This window comes from Scatophagus argus, chromosome 3 (genome assembly GCF_020382885.2).
Source record: "Scatophagus argus isolate fScaArg1 chromosome 3, fScaArg1.pri, whole genome shotgun sequence".
Taxonomy (NCBI): domain Eukaryota; kingdom Metazoa; phylum Chordata; class Actinopteri; family Scatophagidae; genus Scatophagus; species Scatophagus argus.
In genome coordinates this window covers 20,249,816-20,270,332 of record NC_058495.1, presented here as the reverse complement: position 1 = coordinate 20,270,332, position 20,517 = coordinate 20,249,816, and the positions used below count along the sequence as shown (strand labels likewise).

At 41.2% G+C, this 20,517-nt stretch overlaps 1 protein-coding gene across 2 annotated transcripts in view; it reads right to left on the bottom strand.

The window, feature by feature from the left end:
* adamts9 (ADAM metallopeptidase with thrombospondin type 1 motif, 9) overlaps positions 1–20,517 on the bottom strand; it is a 45,011-nt gene continuing 24,494 nt past the window's right edge. The window contains exons 28-41 of one of the 2 annotated variants that reach the window (XM_046384569.1): positions 19,552–19,713; positions 19,051–19,227; positions 13,186–13,356; positions 10,776–10,952; positions 7,828–7,998; positions 7,416–7,610; positions 6,558–6,687; positions 6,059–6,153; positions 5,475–5,569; positions 5,153–5,286; positions 4,650–4,741; positions 3,964–4,068; positions 2,847–2,956; positions 1–2,386 (exon numbers count right to left, since the gene is read on the bottom strand). In XM_046384569.1, the coding sequence (XP_046240525.1) occupies positions 2,861–2,956; positions 3,964–4,068; positions 4,650–4,741; positions 5,153–5,286; positions 5,475–5,569; positions 6,059–6,153; positions 6,558–6,687; positions 7,416–7,610; positions 7,828–7,998; positions 10,776–10,952; positions 13,186–13,356; positions 19,051–19,227; positions 19,552–19,713 (1,800 nt within the window). In that variant the 3' untranslated portion in view covers positions 1–2,386; positions 2,847–2,860. Of the gene's footprint in view, positions 2,387–2,846; positions 2,957–3,963; positions 4,069–4,649; positions 4,742–5,152; positions 5,287–5,474; positions 5,570–6,058; positions 6,154–6,557; positions 6,688–7,415; positions 7,611–7,719; positions 7,999–10,775; positions 10,953–13,185; positions 13,357–19,050; positions 19,228–19,551; positions 19,714–20,517 lie in introns of those variants that run through there. The other variant, XR_006843015.1, reaches the window with a different exon arrangement.

Here is a 20,517-nt window from a genome sequence, read left to right as displayed (position 1 = left end):
GTCTGGTATTTTATTTCCTTCTGATCATTGCCTTATCTGATTTCACACATAAATCATGCTTTTCATATGGCTGCCCCAAACTCTGCTTATACTTTATTATTGATGCAGAAATTACAAATCTATATAAAAAAAATGTATTCACAGAACAGGAAACATGATCCCAGACAGCTCATTTTATGGAGATACTGCATGGTCAAAACCTATGTACATTCACATAAAGAAAAGGTAAAAAATAAATATTTGCATACAAAATAAAGCATATATAATGACATTTTACATTGTTAAACTTCAATAATACATTTTCAGTTACCTGATAAACACGTTACAAATAAAAATCTGATAAATACACTTCAACATCTTAATAATCCCTTCATTTATGACACCTGAGAAATCAACTGACAAAACTAAATTCTGACATTCACAATGAGAAGTTCATTTATTGGCTATGACTGGAGGACACAAAATGTTTACTTCTCTGTGTCCATAGAAATCACTTCACACCTGTATAGTTGCAGATGAAGGCTGTGAAATTTCCTTTGGCTGAGGTGTGCTCATTATCACATGAGGCACTGAGAGAGCACCATATACAGAAAGGCTTACAAAAGCAAATATGGCTTATTAATCAGTTGTACATAGAGTGTGCACCCTACATACATACAGTTAAGACTTCCAGGATGTAACAAAAACAAAACAAAACAAAACTACTTTTTGTATTTTCTTCTCGACTCATTTTGTTTCAAAAAGATCTGCTAACAAGTTATAGAGATACACAAACATACACTTACACAAGAAGTACCCTGATATTGTCATTAAAAAATAAGTCTAAATGCTCTACATTGGAGCATATCAGTATGTACAGTTTGGAGTGATGCTTAAAAACAAAAGTGGAGGGAAGAATGTGAGGCACACAAGGCAACGGTTTACAGGCAGCATCTGGACAGAAATCTCGCTGCGGGGCCTGTGAGCTTAGCAGTTTGAGAGGTGTCTCAAGGGCCGGACCAGTGCATCATATCTCCGGAGTATCTGCTGGAATTTTATGGGCCTGAGGTGAAGTCTCTCTTTCAAGTTGCTCCAGATAAGACAACCCGTCTGCTCTGTGAAAGCTAAAGGCTAATGGCTCTCTCTGGTCACTGCACACTACCTCAGAGATATGCAAGAACACAGAGGAATTTGTCTCTCTCTGATGTCGGGCAGCAAAATCTCAACAGTTTTTGTAACCCACAATCTTCTCCTTACGATCCAGTAATGTGTTTCACTGTGATTGTGTATGTACCTGTGTGTGACAAACATTACAGTTTGGCCTGTAAATCCCCCTGCCACACCAAGCTTTTCTTGACATAAGCACGCTTCTTTCTTGGAAAACTTTAAAAAATAGAGTATTATCATACTCTTCAACTGCCTCACAGTTGCTAGCGCATGCCTGCCATCTTCCTGCTGCGAGGAGGTTTGTGTCCTGATCTTCTACTTTAAACGCAGCCAAAAGCAATAATGGAACTTCTCCAAAATCAAAACAGGTTAAGACCAATTCTGGTGCTTCTGTGTGAATTCTAAAATGGTTCATATTCCATTGGCAAGACTACACTACACAAAACTACCTCATCTATATGTTGTAGTAATCTAAATGAGAGTGAATATTTTTATCCCCAGAAATTACAGCACCAGCGTGGATGTATTTGCCACATGAGGTTGACATGGCGGCGACACCTGGCTTTTTCCTGCAGTGTGTTATTGTTGCACCTGACCCTTAATGAGCAAGTACTGCAGTTAACGAGCCCACCTGAACAAACACTTGCAGCTGCAGGTTAAAGCTGGAGCGATACAGGTGGGGCGGCCTGACCACAATCCAGTTTCCCACAGCTTAGAACTGGAAAAGTCTCTGGACTTACTGGTAATATTCAATGAGGAGATCCTCAAAGGCACACAGTTTAAAAGGAGACTGTGGTTATACTGGGCATCTGTACATATGTCTGCAAAATCTTGGTCCATCACAACAGTAACATTATCAAAACACAACACATCGTATGGCTGTAATCCGTGCACTAGGGAGTCCTGACAGTGCTAACAAAGTTCAGATATCATATATCCAACCTGGAAGGCACATTCTGGCAAAAACATGATGAATGGCAGCTGTGTGATGTTTGCTACTGCAAACGTAACAGCTAAAATACACTACAATACAAAAACAAAAAGAGAGTACAATAAATAAGACATTTTATCTTGCCCTGTACAATACTTACAGAAGATTCATTTACACTATACACACACACACACACACGGAGTAAAAGAGGTCACGTGAAGGACGGGTTTGAGCTCTGAGTTGGCTGTAGCACCAAAGAAAACAAAAGAAGTGCCAGAAGAGGACTGCCGAGGCGAATGGAAATAGATGCTAAAAAGGAAAAAAAAAAAAGACATGTAAACAACGTTAACATTGAACAAGACTAAACAAAGGAAAGATGTGTATTACGTGAAAAGAAATTCAGATTGCATTTACGTATATTTGTAACATGAAATACTGCTGTTTTTGCTGCAGTCATTTTTAACCATGTAAGTTACAGGTGTATTCATGTGTGCATTTTTTGAAGACTGAAATGTAAGCCTGGTTATTGCACTGTTTTGAAGTATTACCTGTGTAAGTCAACCTTTTTTAAGCATTAAAACATAAATCCTAACTTAGATGTTGTGCATATACAATAAAATCCTCATCAGTTTTTGAAGTCACAGCAGCTTCCTGCCACATTTGTTGATTTTTGGTGGAGCGACTGAATTCGTCTTTATCTGGATGACAGATTGTGCCTTTTGTAACCGAAACTGAAGTGTTGTTGTCATATTTAGAGAGTGTACCACACCTGTCAGAATGATATTAGATGTATTCCACTGTTACAGACAGGCTGGAGCCAGAGGATGGTGTACATTTACCGCAGTAGCCTCCGCACATGCCTGACACTCTGCTGCCACCCTGTGTACACAAGAGGGATAACATCAGTTCTGAGTGACTGGCTGCTTAACTGAACATACACTTTTATAATAGAAAATAATGTATAATAAAATAACATTGTCAAACAGATGCGGAATATGAGATTTTGTCAGGATTACATTTTGCTGAATTTCTCTGTCTTGTGGTGAAGAAACCTTTTACCATTCTGAACTGTCAGTGTAAAACAGAATTTAGTTGAAAAGGATCTGTTAAAAAAAAACAACTTAGACAGCAAAGGAATTACTTGTGCTCTCTCCAAGTAGTTTGAGAACTTCGTCACTTTGAAAGGCATTTGCGGCAGGTTTGTTTTAGTGGCTCTGAAATGAGCTTTGTCTTTTCAAAAAGCACACAGAGGCCGAGGCCCACCAGGCAGGCTGTCACCAGGTATGAAAACATGTAGAAAATACAAGCTAATTAATCACCAGCACTTCACTGGTGTAATTTACATGTGGCATAATAGAAGGTTTTATGCAAACATGGAGAAACAAAAAAGGAAACTGCAGCAGTCGAGTACACCAAAAGCACTATCCCACGACATGAAAGCCACAGCGTGAGACGAGTGGTTTGTCTGATCTCCTCTGGAGTGCTCTCGTCCCACAGTCACAACCTTGCTTTATTTAAGCTGCCTGACTACAAGACTGTGGCTGCTTTTTGGCATCACAATTGCCTCCAGTTTTTGGCTAGGCCAAAAGCACTCTCAAGCTTGATCTCCATTGCAAAAACAGGGGGTGGGGGGTGGGGAGGCACTTGAGTGAGCAGCTGCCCAATGAGTGTCCTTTCTCAGGAAGTTTAAAAAGTGGAGCTGGGAATACAGAACCTACTTGGGATTACTCACTTACTGCCCACTTAGAGCTCTGAAGCCAAGAAGACATGAGGAGAAATAGTGAAGTGATGCCTACCCGCAGACAGATAGATTTAAACGGAATACATAGGGATTATAGTGAGAGTAAGATTTTCCAAAATATGGACACCTGACATGTTGCCAATACCTGTGATTTTTGTACATCTGCCACTGCGTAGTTGCCCTGGGAGATCCAGGAGGCATCCTCAGTGACCTTAAAGCCTGTTCCTGAGAGGTTGATCCTGAACCGCCCCTGAAAGAAGAGACAGGCCCAGAGAGACATTATAAATGTCACACAGAAACAGACAGTGTTTAAGGATACATTAGTAATTACTCTCACCGTGTGCTTTGATAAAGAGACTTTTAAGTATCTGATTTATGGAGAGCAACAGAAATAAGGACTTACTGGACTTACTCCAAAATCTCTTTGTAAAAAGTGTGTTTATGTAGATTAATATAGAACATAAAGAGGAAAACATCAGTTTATCATTGGAGGTGAAGCATGCAGACCAGACCATGAGCCAAAGAACACATGAGACCAGCCAAAGTACTGGATGTTTCAAGAATGAATGTTTCTTTATCAATTAATGACAGTTAAGAGCGTTTTGGTAATTTCTGATGGAACATATTCCAAAACTATAATTATAATTAATTAATAACACCTGCATAACATTTAGGCATCCCTTGCGCAATGGAATGACTTCCTCAGAGCTGAGCCATCATTAATGTTATTAGCTACACTTGTGCTTTTCCTGTTATGGCAATACAAAGTGTGCTGTGAAAAAGGGTAAATTCCACTCCTGTCACATTTCAAACAGCTGTGGTTCTTCTCACCTGTGGACATCGTGCGGCGCTGTAGCAGTCGCCAGCTGTAGCAAATGGGATGTTATTGCCTTCCCGAGTGAAAGCAAACTGCCAATCTGTAGCTGAACAACAAAGTTCATCAAGTAAGATGTGACAAATATGCAAGGACATGTGTATCTTGAAATTTGTTGCTACAGGACCTCAGATGAACTTTTATAATGATAGCTTACATCTGCCTTAATGATCAAGGCTTGTGCTATTTAACTGGTCTGAATCCTGCCTTAGTTTTAGGGTCAGCCTAATATCAGTATAATTTCATCTACTTAGAGCAGTTTCATTTAATCCCCTCCAGCCTTGTAATTGTGTGTTGCTTAAATGAACTTTGAAGACATCTTGAACCCATTAACCCTCATGAGCACGGACATAATTAAATGGTAAAGGAAGTTCCCATTTGAGAGTAATGTGGAGTTTACACTGGCACAGGATGCTGTAATGTATGTGTGTGTGTGTGTGTGTGTGTTTGAGCCACTCACTGATGATGTTCATGTTGCTGAGGTCCAGACGGACTTTTGAGAAGGTGGTGATGCCTGCAGCGGTGTAGTCTCTCCGACAGTCACAATCCTCTCTTCTGGAGCCATTGGCTGGACACTGGGTGGGGTCATTGAGCCTAGGAAACACACACACACACACACACACACACACACACACACACACACACACACACACACAATGCCTGAACTCAGCCTTACATTTCAATGGAATTTCTTCATTTACAGACAAAAAGACATTGCCAGGAGTCAGCTGGATTTTGTAATGAAACAGATTGTTCTCATTGATATCCTGTTAGCTGTTTACCTGAAGCCAAAGATTTCTGAAAAATTCTCTGCTTCTCCCGTTGCCAAGGTGATGTACTCCTGTGGAGTTTCTGTCTGCATTCCTGCACAGTAGACCTGAGGAGAAAAAGATGGAGGCGAAGGAGGAGAAGGGGGGAAAAGAAGAAGTGGCAACCACAGGGAGGAGGAGCAGGGAACCAACGGTGAGCGAAAGGGGTGGATGTGACAGGATAGGTGAGAAAAAACAGACAAGTACAGAAGAAGCTCAGATTAGGAAAAGAAGGACAATAACGTTGAGGAAACCGAGCTAATATTTGCAACCTTGTACAAGCTGCAGCGCCAAAACTATGCCTGAAACATAAACTAGCAGAACAGATGAATTTCAAGCACTTTAAAATGTGATACAAGTGCATTCAGATTCACATACACACACACACACACACACTGCAGCAATGTGTCCAGTGTCCTCCGCTGAGTCATCTGAAATGTCAGGAAAACAGGCACAAAGGCCTACTTTTCAACTCGTCCCTGCATAAACAGAACTTGTTGTAGCTTTATAAACTGTTCTTTGTGCATATGTGAGGTAATTAAATTACAAAATCTTACCTTGAGTGCTTTGCCTCGAATATTGAGAAAGTGTTCACCGTCCGGGAGGAGACCATTCATGCTCTGGACTTCCTGACAGCTAGAAGGCAAACGGCCTTGAAGACATAAAACAAGCAGGACTTAAGTAGGAGATACATTTGTGTGTTATAGTAGCATGCAGAGATCTAAGAAAGGACAAGAACTCAGACTGTATACACATGCATGCACACAAAAAGTTTTCAGGAGTTAAGTCAAGTGTGGCAAATTGCTGCACTAACTCAAAGAAAATGCAAACTCTTTGAAGTGTCATCCTACCACACAGGGAAGTAAATACACTGGAAGACTTTGAATGTTTGCCTCGGATCATAAATATTTCACGAGAGGCCAAATCTCCGAGACGATCGGAACAAGTCAAGCCATACCTAATACCGTCATTCAGTTGGCCGGAGTGTAACCCTGGTAGCCTTGATTTTTTGTTAAAAAAAACAAAACATAACAGTAGTTTTCTTGCAGTACTCACAGCTTGGGTTTCTGCAGACTTTTCTAGCCTCTGGCTTGCTGTCTTGAAGACACCCATTGCTTTCCTGACCATCTGCTGTCACACACTGCACCGTCCTCTCCATCACTCCATCACCGCAGCTCACTGAACACTGGAGGGGGGGAGAAAATCATGACAGCGTGAAAATAAAACTCGTGGATGACAGCAGTTATCTTTAAAATGGCCCCTTAAAAGTGTGTGTCTGTCTGTGTGTGTGCACATTTTTGCCAGTTCAACACTGATTATGCTTCATTTGCCATCAAACTGAAGCCAAAGTTCAAATATCAAAAAGTGTCAAAAGTACCATGATTTATGTGAAAAATAAACACACAACGAGAACAGCTCCAGTGAAACCTCACATCTCACTCATATGAAAGACATCACAGATATATGCTATTTCATTTGTTTGTCTCATAATAATAAATTTGAGGAAGGTTAAGGTGCAGAGTCATCATGGACCTGATGATTAATTTGTTTCCATTTGTTGTTGCATTTGGCTTTTATTGATGCACTAAATTTTACAATGCTTTTGTTCTTTCAAATTTCCACTGTTTCTGCTCTTGTTTTTTTCATGCACAAAATTAAAATGCTCATAAAAACATGTGGATGGCAGTGCAAGTGTGATGTCAATTTTATCAACCGTTTTTTACTAATTTGTTAAATATTTTAATATTGTAATTGATCACAAAAAAACTAAGAACTGTTGAACTAACCTAATAACCTAATAACTTCAGCTTCTTTTTTTTCACAAGATCTCTTGGTTATATTTTAGGAAACTGACTTTAAAAACATGTATTTCCCATCCTTACAAAATACTGATAAATGTCTGGACTCGCTCACCAGTCCCCAGATTCCAACCCTCCACTCCCGTGGCGGCGGGCAAGGCGCCAAATTACAAGGCATGTAGCTCTCAGGGGGCGTCCCGGGGCAGTTGGACAAAGACTGATGGCCGTACTCATAGTTGTCATTCTCCACATGCACCTCGCTGCAGGAGATCAGACGCTGGCGGTAGCCCTGGCCACAGCTGGCTGAACACTGGAGGAGAGAATAAATCACCGGCATGAAACAACAACAGTATTCCACACAGGAAACAAAACTGATTTCTGTCATTTCGGCACCACTGGATTTGAAGATGGCGACTCACATGAATGATCTTTTTGAAGAGTAAAGCATTGCCTGTTCAGAGCAACCTGACTTCTTACGATTCACATCTTAAAGCCTTTAGTAGTGGGACAACCACATTAGCCCTCACCTCGGTCCACTCCCCTGTGATCCAGATTAACGCGCAGGCGTGGGTGTTACAGCTCTCTATGTCTGGAGGCCTGATCTGGTTCACACAGTACATCTCGTGGACCTCCTGCTTGTTATGGTCCACACACTGCAAGGCTCGTCGTCGGTGGCCGGCTCCACACGACTTACTGCACTGAAGTGGAGACAAGACAAAGGCCGGCATTTTCACCACAATAAAATAACACGTAGGAGTCCTATTAGGAACATTAATCTGTCCAGCTGCAACCAGGAAGCTGCATGTGCAAGTACCGTACAAGGTTTTGAAATAAGGATTCTCAATAAAGGAGTCAGTCTGACCAGGCTGAGAGTAGTATGTTCACCACATTGGACTAACAGGGATGTCAAAACAGTAGATAAGAGCTAGGAGGCCAGCACTTTGCTGTCGAGCAGAAGAACCTGAGCTGAGGACATGGCCAAGTCCAATGAGAAGAAATTACACAGCCTCTTACTCCTGAAACGTTTTACGGTCCATGATAGTAGTGTCTGGTGAAAGAGCCAAAATTCGCTAGCGGTAAACAAGACTAGATGAACACCAAAATTAATGAGCTGTTTTTGGTGGCACACATCCATAATATTGATGTCTTATGGATAAAACATGTGCAGCACACCTGTGTTTGACCCACTGATACCAGTCTCTCATATCATATTTACACAAATCAGGCCTGATCCAAAATACACAGTTTATGTCTTCTAATCAGAGATGCATACATAACAATATGCAGCAACACAGGCCCTAGTGTAGTAGTAGTAGTTCCACCTTTTGGGAATGCATTTATTCTCTTTTTTGTCTTTTAAGTATAAAACTATAACAAGGATACAATTATCTTAGAATAAAGACTGAAAGTAGCACAAAACAGCTAGCCACCTGTGACAGGAAGCAGCTGTGTGTGGCCAAGAAATAGTCAGAAGTAAGTCACAAGTTGATGCTTTTATTCTTCTGTGTGTCTATGGATGAAACAATACAATAAACTATTTAGGCTGAGAGGTGTGGGTTATTTTTTTATTATTATTTTAACTTTGGACAGGGCAAAGCGAAATCTAATGCCTAATGGATCAGCGGTTAGGGTGTCGGACCCGTAACTGGTGGATCGCTGGTTCGATTCCCCGTACCGGTGTCCATGGCTGAGGTACCCTTGAGCAAGGTACCTAACCCCCACTGCTCCCCGGGTGCTGCACGCGGTCGCCCACTGCCTCGGGTTTGCTGTGTGTGTGCACGTCACTTGGGTGGGTTAAATGCAGAGCACAAATTTCGTTGGAGTGAGTTCCCTCCAATGACAAGATATGTCACTTGTTCACTTGTTCACTTGTTCTTACAGCGCTCATGCTAAGCTAAGCTAAGGTCTATATGGACCTCATGGACCTGAGATCTTCTCATCAAAATCTCATCAGAAAAGAGACTAGACAAGTTGAGAACTTACCTAAAAACCTTAAGAAATGATTAGAATAAATTTATACAGAATATATATTTCTTTATGGTGTTGAAATAAAAGTGGTATCTTTCGATTTAAAGCACAGATCCACCTGGTCCTGGTTGTCTTTTATTTCCATGTCCATGTAGTATTTCAACTGTTACAACATTCAAGCTCACAAGAGTCGTAATTTAAGCACTAAACATTTTAGTAAGGGCTCAGAGAGGCTTCCACATGCGTCAGGAACGGTCTGTGGTGTTACAAATCCAGCTGACCACAGCTGGTCTTCATCACCCTTAATATGTTGAACAATGTCAAACAACTGAAATACTTGGAACTGCTATTGTGAGCTGGGTCATTGTGTACTTTGCAGGACTGAAACTACCACGACACGACAAGTACCTGACTTTCAATATGTTTTGGTAATACTGACGGTTGACAAGAAATATTTCATTCTAATGTAAGTTAGGCCTATGGAAACAAGGTGTGTGTGTGCAAAACAGTAAAGAAACTTCACCTCTGATGCGTGGAGTCGGTGTTAGAGTATAAAACACATAGACATGCTAACCCCTGCCAAGGGGCACTGTTGTAATTACCTCCAGTTGTTAATTGGGACACTTAGGGAAGGAGCTCCAAACACATCTCCAGACTAATTAGACTCTTTTCTGAGAGAGCATTTCATGCTGTTCACTGACCCAGATTCAACATCAGTTGAGCACAGCGAAGAAGAGCCTCCTGCTGCAACTGTCTGTTCTAATAATCCCAACCCTGGATGAGGATCTGTAGCCTCAAGCCTATAGGAGAGGCTGAATGTTACACAGCAGGAATGTACCCACTAAACATAGCCTTGGTCTGACCGCGACCTTATACTAAGCAAACAAGTCAGATAATCCATAGATAACAAGATTTAAGTCAAAAACTCAGCTAAAGTGTGGTTTGAGCAGATACAACTGAAAGGAAAAACAACCCCAAAACCGCCACCACGTTTCATTCAGATTGTGATGGGTGCACAGCTGTATATGACTAAACCTTTTAACGAGACCTGCCTGCCACAAAGCAGTGAGAAGCAGAAAATGGTGTGTTCAAGGACCACACAACTAAAACTGGTTTTAATAGGGAGTTTAATCCACCTTTAAAGCAGCAACATGTAGTCATGCCTCGCAGGTGTGCTTTTACGTTTCTTAATTTTACTTGACTTTTGAGTTGCCTCCAAAAAAAAGACAATCGCCTTTAAGGCAGGAGTTACTCATGAGAACGAGGCTTGGCCTTTTGTTCGAGGGGGGAGAAAAAAAAGTGCTGATCATCTGATTTTCATCAGGGCAGCGCAGCATCTCCTCTCCTCCCCTCTGGCCACTGAAGCTGCGACTCAGACTTTAGTTATGACGGAGCAGCAAACTCATCCTCGTCCGCTTGGAGACACAGAGAGTGGTGAGGACGTCTGGTTTTCTTGCACGCAGGTTACAGTGCTTTTCAGGGCTTCCTCGATGCTTCCTCAGCTTACCGTCTGCCAGTCTCCTTCCTTCCACCGGTACCGAGAGGGGCAGTCGGCGACCCGGCAGCTCTGGCTGGACGCCGGTCTGGAGCGCTGGGAGCAGCCGCTCTCCAGCGGGCTGCGTCGGTCTCCGACCTGGCAGAACACCTCTCGTTGCTGGACGCCGTCGCCACACGATGCGGAACACTGAAAAACAAGACAGGTACTAGTTTTGAAAACGTTTAGTCGATGTTTTACAACTGCGCTAAGTTTATTGTTTTACTGCAGATCAAAGATTTAGTTTATATTCCCGTAATATCGCGATACGCATTAAGCTTCGGGTGTATAATGACATTCACTTTCTGGTATTTCTACTTTGTCTGATAGCTGCCGTGTTTATTTTAATGAAACATTCTTGACTAAAACCAGGACATATTTTATCAGTATATTATGTTTGACATGTATTATATATTCACATATTACTACAGATTGTACTGATGTTGTATCTTATTGTGACTGTTGATTTAAGTTCTGGGTGTCACTTTGTGTCTTATCACTTTTGATTTTGTTGAGTACTCAAGTAATTGTGCTCACATTCGTCTAAATGTGGCCAACACTGAATTATATGTTTATAGATGCAAAATTTTCTTGACTAACTTCAAGGTACTTCTGCTGTTATTGAATAGATATGGAATCTGTTAATCACAGGGCTTGGCTTATTATGAATGTATTAAAAACTGCAACCAGGTGCCTGCCTCCATGTTCTACACAGTTTATATAAAGAGTGATCGATAATGATGTTTTTCTACAGAAATGCGAAGAAATTCAAGTTGGAGCCTGGAAAGTGCAAGATTTTGTGAAACCGTCTGAGCTACAGCAGCAATGTTTTTAATCAAAGCGTGTCTTTTCTGCCTTAAAACGCAACATGTTTGAAGGAGCAAAGATCGACAGAGGGAGAAAAAATCTGTCCTGTTGTCTGCTAATTCTGTCCAGACGTTAAGATAGATCACCGAAACAATCACAAGATATAAGCAATGCATAGATTTGGCTTTTTTAAACTTAAAATTTGGTATTCATACCTTTGGAGATGACATTTAACAGGAATTTTCTTGTGTCTTTTCTTCTTTCAGACAGATGTTGATTATTCTCAACAACCTGCACTGATGTTAATGTGATGCTAATGAACTACATAATGCATTCATCATAACAGATAATTCATGCAAGTCTGAAGAGTTTTTTTCTGGTGTGTGTGTGTGTGGGGGGGGGGGGGGTATATTAGAGTACAACTCATACGATGTTTAAGTCTGTGTTCGAGTATGTGAGAGAGATTGGTACCACTGTCATAACTGCTCATATGTTTACAGGTTAAAGAAACAGGAAGTGATGAACATCTCCAGGCGATCAAGCTGGGGTGACATGAGATAATGAGATGGACTCCATGTTCAGCAGCTTGAGTCTGTTACATACATAATTACATGTGCATTAATATGGGACACACATGTGTATATGTGTATATTATCAGTCTGCAGTTGAACCACTGGACACCCTGCTGCATCATGGGTAATCAGTGTTTTACTTGACTAAGAGGCTTGTGCGGAGTATCATTTTCACCTGGCATGTGTCCTAGTCCACAGCTGTTCAGAGCAGACACACATCCTCCCTGACGTGTGGAGCACAGATGTGGCTCTGTGCTTGGACTCTCAGCCAGTGGGGAGAATTCAGAGAAAGAGGACTCAAGAAAAGAAAGAAAGAGAAAGAGAAAGAGAGAGGGAGAGAGTGTGTGTGTGAGAGAGAGAGAGTAAAGGAAGGGACAGAAAAAGCAAACAAGCACCAAACAGGCTGTCCAGCAGCCCAGGTGCATGTAGTGAGTGTGTCTGACATGATGACGTCAGTGGACTGCCTGGTTAGTAGGGCACTCAAAGAAAAGATTAACATGTGGTTCCCATTGGGGGAGGCAGGAATCAAGAGAGGAAAGAAGTGAAAAGGGGCTTGAAGGAAAAAAAAAGACGTGATCAGGGGAGGATGGAGCAACAGTGAGAAGAAGGATAAAAAGGATAGAGAGGAGAGAAAAGTTGGGTCCAGAGGAAGAGGAGTAGGTTCACCCCTGGCTGCATCATTTGAGTCAGATAAAAAAAGGAGAGGGGAGAGGGGGGGCTGTTGGGAAGCCACATTACCTCAAAACCCCTGTTAGCAGCTGCCCCAGGCCTGTGCTGCAACCCAGCTAACCACCATGTGATGTGTTAAAGCACCCTGCCTTAGTTAGTGGCCTGGCATGGTGCATAAATACAGTCCGTTTTAGCTGCAGATGTTTACACATGTGTGCATACTTGCAAGCAAGCTGGTAAGCATTAAAGTGGAAGAAGGAAAAAAAAAACATGTCTGGTAGTGTGAGAACAAGAGTGGTTGAGGAGTGTTTTATAGCAGGGTCAAAGAGTCCTACCTCTCCCCAGCTGCCTGTCTTCCACTTGGGACATCGTCCGCCTCGGCAGCGCCTCTGCTTATTGGGTTTGGGGGACAGAGCCTGGCAGTTTTCCTCAGGGACAGGGCGGCCAGACCCAGTGACGCAGCTTACTTTACGGGACTTGAACCCTCTTCCACAGGCAGCAGAGCACTGCAAGATGTCACAGGAAAGAAGGAGTTAAATTGAAATCAAAAGGTATGTTTTGTGTTAAAGCTGTACACACTTGAAACCAGTGAAATTCTCATGTGGGGTTCTCCCCTCCTAAGTCAAGCAGCATTGATTGGGATTCACAGTGTCCATAATTTACTGAATATCAGGCTAAATTAAATCTCCATGGTATAAAATAGATGGTGGCACAGCTATAATCAAAAAGCAGTGAAGTATTTATTTTACAGTTAAATCATTTTGTTTTGTGACTCTGTGACGTGAGACTCTGTCCCACGTGGGTAGCCAGTCCAATGATGGCAAAGTGTGCCCAGTGACCCCGGCAGCAGTTTGATTCAGCTCCAGGTTCACCGAGTTACTGGAAGTCTAACTCGGTGTGACAGGCAGACACACACACACGCACACACAGGAGGGAGTGGAGAAGGGTTGGATTGTGCTTGGATAATCAAAGGGGGCGTTTCATTTGGGGATGGATGGGAAGCGACAGGCTCCGAGTTGAACGAGTACGTGGCCCAGCATGCACTGCTGTCCTGGCCAGCAAGGCACTGTACTAGACAGGAACATGCCATGACCTTTCACCTCATTTAGGGCGGGAGGAAGTGTAGGAGTGCCCATGAAAGGAGGGGATAATAAAATGCTTATTCCCCTTGTTAAATCTGTGGTCTGTAGTGCACTTGATTTATTGGGATTATGTTGCCAGTGATGTCGTCGGACTGTCCGATTATTCGATCAATAAAGACAAAAAAAAATGATGACTCAGGTTTTTTTTGCCAAGAAATAAAGAAAATGAGTCATATCAACATTGTGTGATTCTTATGCAAATATTGTGATTACATTTGAATAAAAAAATGACATTTGATTGTTTTTCTTTGTGATAGCACTTTCCGTGATGAACAGTAGGAGAGAGAGGAATGACTTCATGGTAACTGTAGTACAGTTCTGATACCAAATACCCCGACTGTAGTAGAGATTGTACTTTTAATGCTATCGCCTTACATGAACACTATAAGGCAACACATTTGTTTTGTGGAGATTAAGTGGGTCAACATTTAGCCCTCAGTAAAGGTTCAAATCAGAATAGAAAGCATTTACAGACCAAGGTGGTCTTCCAGATTGTTGTTCCGTTCAAACGTTGGGTTACTCCTCATAGGTTTTATATACTTCTTTTTACCAAGGCTTTCCTGCTGTTGTACTGTGCTGAAATACACTAAGAATACCTTAATAATTAGTGCACATGGGTCAGATTAAAACACCATGTGTTTTATGGGTACATGACCCCCCACATGCAGCGTTGATTAACTTTTCTGTAACTATCCAGAGCACTTCATGGATTCACATACTTTAACTCCACAATTCCTGCTTCATCACAAAAAATACACTATATAAACAATTTTATTTGCATCAGTTTTATTTGCAGGAGGTAGAGTGGATCGTCCACTAGCACCAGGGTTGGTAGTTTGAGGCACATGTCCTTGGGAAAGTGTCCTTGGCCAAGACCAAGTTGCTTTCAATGGGCAGGCTAACAGTTTGCTCCATCGACATCAGTATGTGAAATTGTAACGTGTCTTGTCTGTTAAGGTATGAAAAGCACCTTATAAAGTGCAGACCATATCCTGTAATGTGCTGTGTGGTTTAAACAGTGTCAGTCAAGAGTCTGACAGTTTAAACAATCCATCAGTTTAATCTGGATGAAAAGGGGGTTACAATGCAGATAAGAAATGCATCATTAAAATCATACGACTTTAACTATAAAAATCCATATGGGCACATTGGTCAGCACCATGCGAAATAAAACCCTTTAAATACACCACTTTTCAATGTCAGTAGAGTGTTTGGGAATCCTATTCAACTGGGTTTTGTGTTTTTTTTTTTCCCCACTGGGGATCACAGCAATTTCCCAGAAATATGTCTGTGCTGATGGGACAAACTGGGAAGGGGCCTCTCCCAGATCAAACATGACCCTTGACCCACCAGTAGACCACCACATTGTCTTGCTGACAACCCCCCTCATTTGAATCACTGTCACTGGCCCCCACATTGGTACACTATCATCAACCCATGTAGTAGCGGGGCCTGACAGAAGGGGGCAACTTCATAGCCAAGCACGTGTCACCAGGCATCCCAGGAAAAGCTGGGGTAGGCATTAAGAATGAATGAGCACAGTAAATGAAATGGGAGATATACTAAGGCATTGTCACACAGGACAAAGATTTACCTTGATGGAGTTTTGAACTCCTGATGCAGACGGTAAAAGCATGGTCGCTCAAGAGCGGGGGCCCTGACCACGTAAAATAACAAGGATATTGCTCAGTGACTTGTAGCCTTTTCATTTAGGAAAAACACTTCGTTCAAGAGACTGGCAGGGAGGACTGCTTTATAAGCTATTCGCCAGGCATCTCTTTAAAAATCTTTTAGCCAAAGTCAACGGTAAAACACTAAATCATGTAGGACACTTTCTTATCCACAAACACACTGTAATTACCATAAAGATGGAGCTGGCAATCTTGGGTTAAAGATTTCAATAAAGGGCTCAGCAGAAGGACTACAAGCAGAGAGGCTATTAGCTTAATGAATGTTCTAAGGGATTGGTACTTGCATCAGTTATCTATCTATCTTCTGACTTTTTGGACAACAAATCCATGATGAATTGTTGTTCTCTCCTTTGTCTTAGTTTGCAAAGACCTCGGCCTGCTCACTGCATCTGACAAAAATGTTGGGAACACTTTGGATTATGGCCCACAATGTACAGCATAATTCTTCTCTGATTCTTTTCTAATATTTGTATGGTGTACCAGTACCGTACATACTGATTCACATATCAGTGTGCAATCTGGGAACTTAAAAAATAATGTATTACTGTATTTTCTTTGCCTATGCTAATATTATGGGGGACATAAGCATGACCATCCTTGGAGGAGGTAATAAACAAGGATCTGTCATTGAAGTGTGTTGGTCGAGTGACTGGCATGCTGAGACCATCTTCTGTTTTTGAGGTAAACTATGGTCTGTAGTATCCAAAACATAAATGTAAAACTGTTACCCCCTTATTCCCTAACTTCACATCTTGATCCTTTACACCTTTATCTATGTATCAGCACATAGGGTGCCGGTGAGCAGAAAACATTTGACTGTAAATTGGACAGAATTTTGCTGCACGTTGCGAGTTGTAATCTGAATGTTTATCCAAATGGTTTGCTCAAATAAGAATGAAAAAAAGCCTTTGAAAGTACCTCTACTTCACTTTAATCGTAACCTTTTCTGGAAATGAACAGAAATCCAACAAATCCATAAAAAAATTAAATATTGACATAACATTATAATGAAGTAACAATAAATACAAGTAATTACATAAATGTACAGAAATCTTCTTGAAACACAGACTACAGAATACTGCCATGTGTGAATAAGAGACATACAATAGACTTATTTCAAGAGCCTGTTGATATGGTGTTTGAGTTGTACTGCTGTTTGAACCAAAAGGTTGACGACAAGTCAAACTGCTAAGAGTGAAAAGCTAAACAGGAATAAAAGGATGAGTTCTACTTTCACCGATTCAACCTAGATTTAATTTTCAGGATGCCTTACAATCACACATACGGAAGTCATTATGAGTGATAGTTCTCATTAGTAAATGATGTGTGGTAAGAAAAATGTTCTCACTGCTGTGTTAACAGGCCCTTAAAATAAAGTGTCATGTCAGTATAGACATTTATGACCAGGAGGAGTCAACTGGGTGGGCTGCAGGCAAAAGTTGCCCCTAACCACAGATTCTGGATCAGTTTTCACTGTCCACAGCAGGATAGTAAGCATTACAAGGTGGGAGATGACATAAAGACACACACACACTCACACACACACACACCCACTCACACTGAATCTGTGTTTAGGGCCATCAACTGCATTGGGTAGCCTCAACAACTCATGCTTAATCTTAGCCAGCCAAAACCCCTCCAGTGCAAGGGAGAGAAAGATACGGCAGGGGGGCAATCAAAACAGAGACTGAGGTAGACACATTAGGTTGGCTCAGAGTAAGAGCTCTGGATACAAAACATTATTAACTTCCCCTGTGGTCACAGGTATCACATGTTCAAAGTATGACTTTTAACAGCCCATTCTCTTAAAGGTTGAGCAAGTTGTTTGATAGACATTTGCAGATAATTCAGCATGATTTCATCAAATCTGTGATGCACTTTGCATTAAGCTGATCATTTTGGTCAATCCACTAACTGCTCATAGAAAAAAATAAAAAAGTACAGCACCAAAAAGCAGTGTTCCACAATAAACACCTAACTGACCAAAAATATGATGGTTCATTTTTTTTTTATAGTTATATCTTATATCTCCCTTGTTTGGCCAAAGCACCCCTGTAATGTAGGCTGTCATTGTTTAATGGCTAGATGAATTGTGTTTTGTTCCAAGTGAGGTATTGTTGAGCATAACATATTTAGCAACACCGAGTACTTACTTATAATGTACAAAGAAAACATCAGCTAACACAATATAAATACACTCATATCAAAGCACCTTTGGAGCAGAGAGATTTAAACCTATTCTTCTGGCCACACTAAGGAAATCTGGGTCGAAACCCTCTGCCAATCTGAAATACAATGGCTATTAGTTCTAATTACCACAAACTCAGCGAGACACTTTATTTTACAGCCCTAGTACAACTGCTGCTTGCTGGTGTTTACTACTGATACTGGACGTTTCAGGAACTTTTGCGTCAACATATTCATGTTTCCGTGTCAGTGTCATTTAAGGGCAACACCACTGTTGGTTTCATAGCAGAGGGTAAATACATAAACTATAAAATAAAGTGTCTATATAAGATTAGTAACTTCTCTAAAAAAAAAAAAAAATCACATGTGCCTTGAGACAAATTGAATTCTTGATACAATAGCCATTTCATAGATTTATATAGCACAGAGATATATGTGTAGTACACAGCCCTATGCAAGCTGGTGCTTTTAATGTTCATAACAGAACATCAACTAGATTGTGTAGCACCACATATTTGGAGATTATGGGCCATTCTTTGGATAGTAAAAGAACAAGGCATTGTACTGTATATTCCTGATATACAAAAACATTCATCAGTATTTGCATATGAACAACGATTGGCTAAATGTGCGAATACAAAGAGCTAAGACACAAAATAAATCACTTTTTAAAGTTAATGCTATATACAAAAGATAAAAAGGAAAGAATATCTTAATAAATTATCTTTAAAAACAATATTTTACAAAACTAATTTTGATTGTGATACAAAGTGATCCTGAATTTTTTTTTCAAATACTAAAACAAGGCTCAACAACAGTTTTATGGAAACTAGGACTGACAAAAAAATGTTCTTATGGTCACAGCTGTCACTGAAGAATTTTATGCTGTTGTACTTTTTTGCATATTTGCAACTGAACGCATCTTTGCCATTTAAGTGCAACAGAAATGAACTTTCCAAATGTCTTGAGGAAACGTTGACCAATCGCAGGCACCAGAGAGGGAGCAGAAAGTGAAGGAGGTTAAAAGTGAAAGCAGAGAAGTGGGATTGTAACTTCTCCAGTGCAAAAGCACCATAGTCATCTTGCCCCTTTAAGACTGTTTGTGAGAGAGTAAGACTACAGGTATTTGAAAAAACGTGAGGTTGAAAAACAAGGTATAGAGTATTTTTTATGAGCGTACCGAGCTCCATGGGTCTGTGTTCCAATGGGGACTAGATGGGCACGGCTGAGTATTGCACTGCTCACGATCTGGTGGCTTGTCATGGATCTCGCAGCTCAGATCATTGAAACGCTCGCCGTTTGGACGCTGACACACCACCAGCCTCGTCTTTATCCCGCCTCCACATGGCTTGGTGCACTGAGGACAGCAGGAGGAGACGTTGTGTTTTACAAATGGGAATGTGAAGAAGATTTTTGAGTGTGAGTGTGTTTTTTCATGTAAAAATAAGTCTCTTTTGTGTGACGTATGGAGACTGTGAAGCCAAATCTTAGATGATTTCTAATGTACTTTCAGGCCACCAAACTATGAACATATGCATCAGTCAAAGTCACTATTCAACCTTAAATGAGGATCCCATTTTACAGTTTTTTCTCTAAACCAGACTGTATCTGCCAAGGAAATTCAAAAGCCATGGTAAAGTGTACTATGATGTAAACAGCAATGATATGTTGACTGTCTTACCTCTCCCCAGTTGCCATAGATCCACTGTGGACATGGCCCTGACTCACAGGATCGCTGCTCATTGGGCCGGCTGCGATCCTCACAGCTGTTGGCAGGGTACCCGTTCTCATCCTGGCACACTACTACCCGCCGCTGGAAACCTCCTGCACATGTGCTGGAGCACTGTTGTTACAGAGAGTGAAAAGCGCACATTGTCAGATGGTTGGTTCTCACAAAGACATGCTCAGTACACACGTGTAAATGAGTACCAGAGAGATATGTTGTATATTATTTACATTTTATTTCGACTCTGTGACGTATAAAACACGAGTGTGCACTATGTGGTATATATTGTGTGCAGACATAGGACCACTCTCTTTCAGAGAACAATACTAGGAGGCATCTCATGTCAAATGACTGACTATGTCTGCCGCTATATTAAAATACACATCCTCTGCACAGAGGAAGGAAGAGTGACCAGAAATAGCTTCAATCACTTCCCAGAATTATTTAAAGGTCAAAATTATTTTAAGACGGGGATAATCACTAACCTACTTTCTTCAGAAAACAGCTCAACAACGCAAAGAAAGAGATCCAGCTTGTGCACTCGGGTCACACTGTCCTGTGACACTGCATCTCATGGCTAAAGCCTTGGCCTAAGAAGAGTGAAGGGCCAGGAGAACTGAGCCTTGCTTCATGAGCATTTGTCAAAGTCTGTATCAGGTTACAAAGTGCCTTGTAGGAAGAAAATAACTGGTTTACAAACTGAAGAAGAAATTACTGCACTTCAATTTACATTAGTGCTTAAACCACCCCACATCCCTGCAACACCAGAAAATTAAAACCCTTTACACTTATAAAGATCTGTAAGAGAAGCTGATACAGCAGAAGCTGGTTAGTGCGTAGACTGGAAATGGGTTCATTCCTAGCCTGGCTCTGCCTAAGGACCCCTAAAGCTCACTAATTAACATTATTGTTAATGTTATG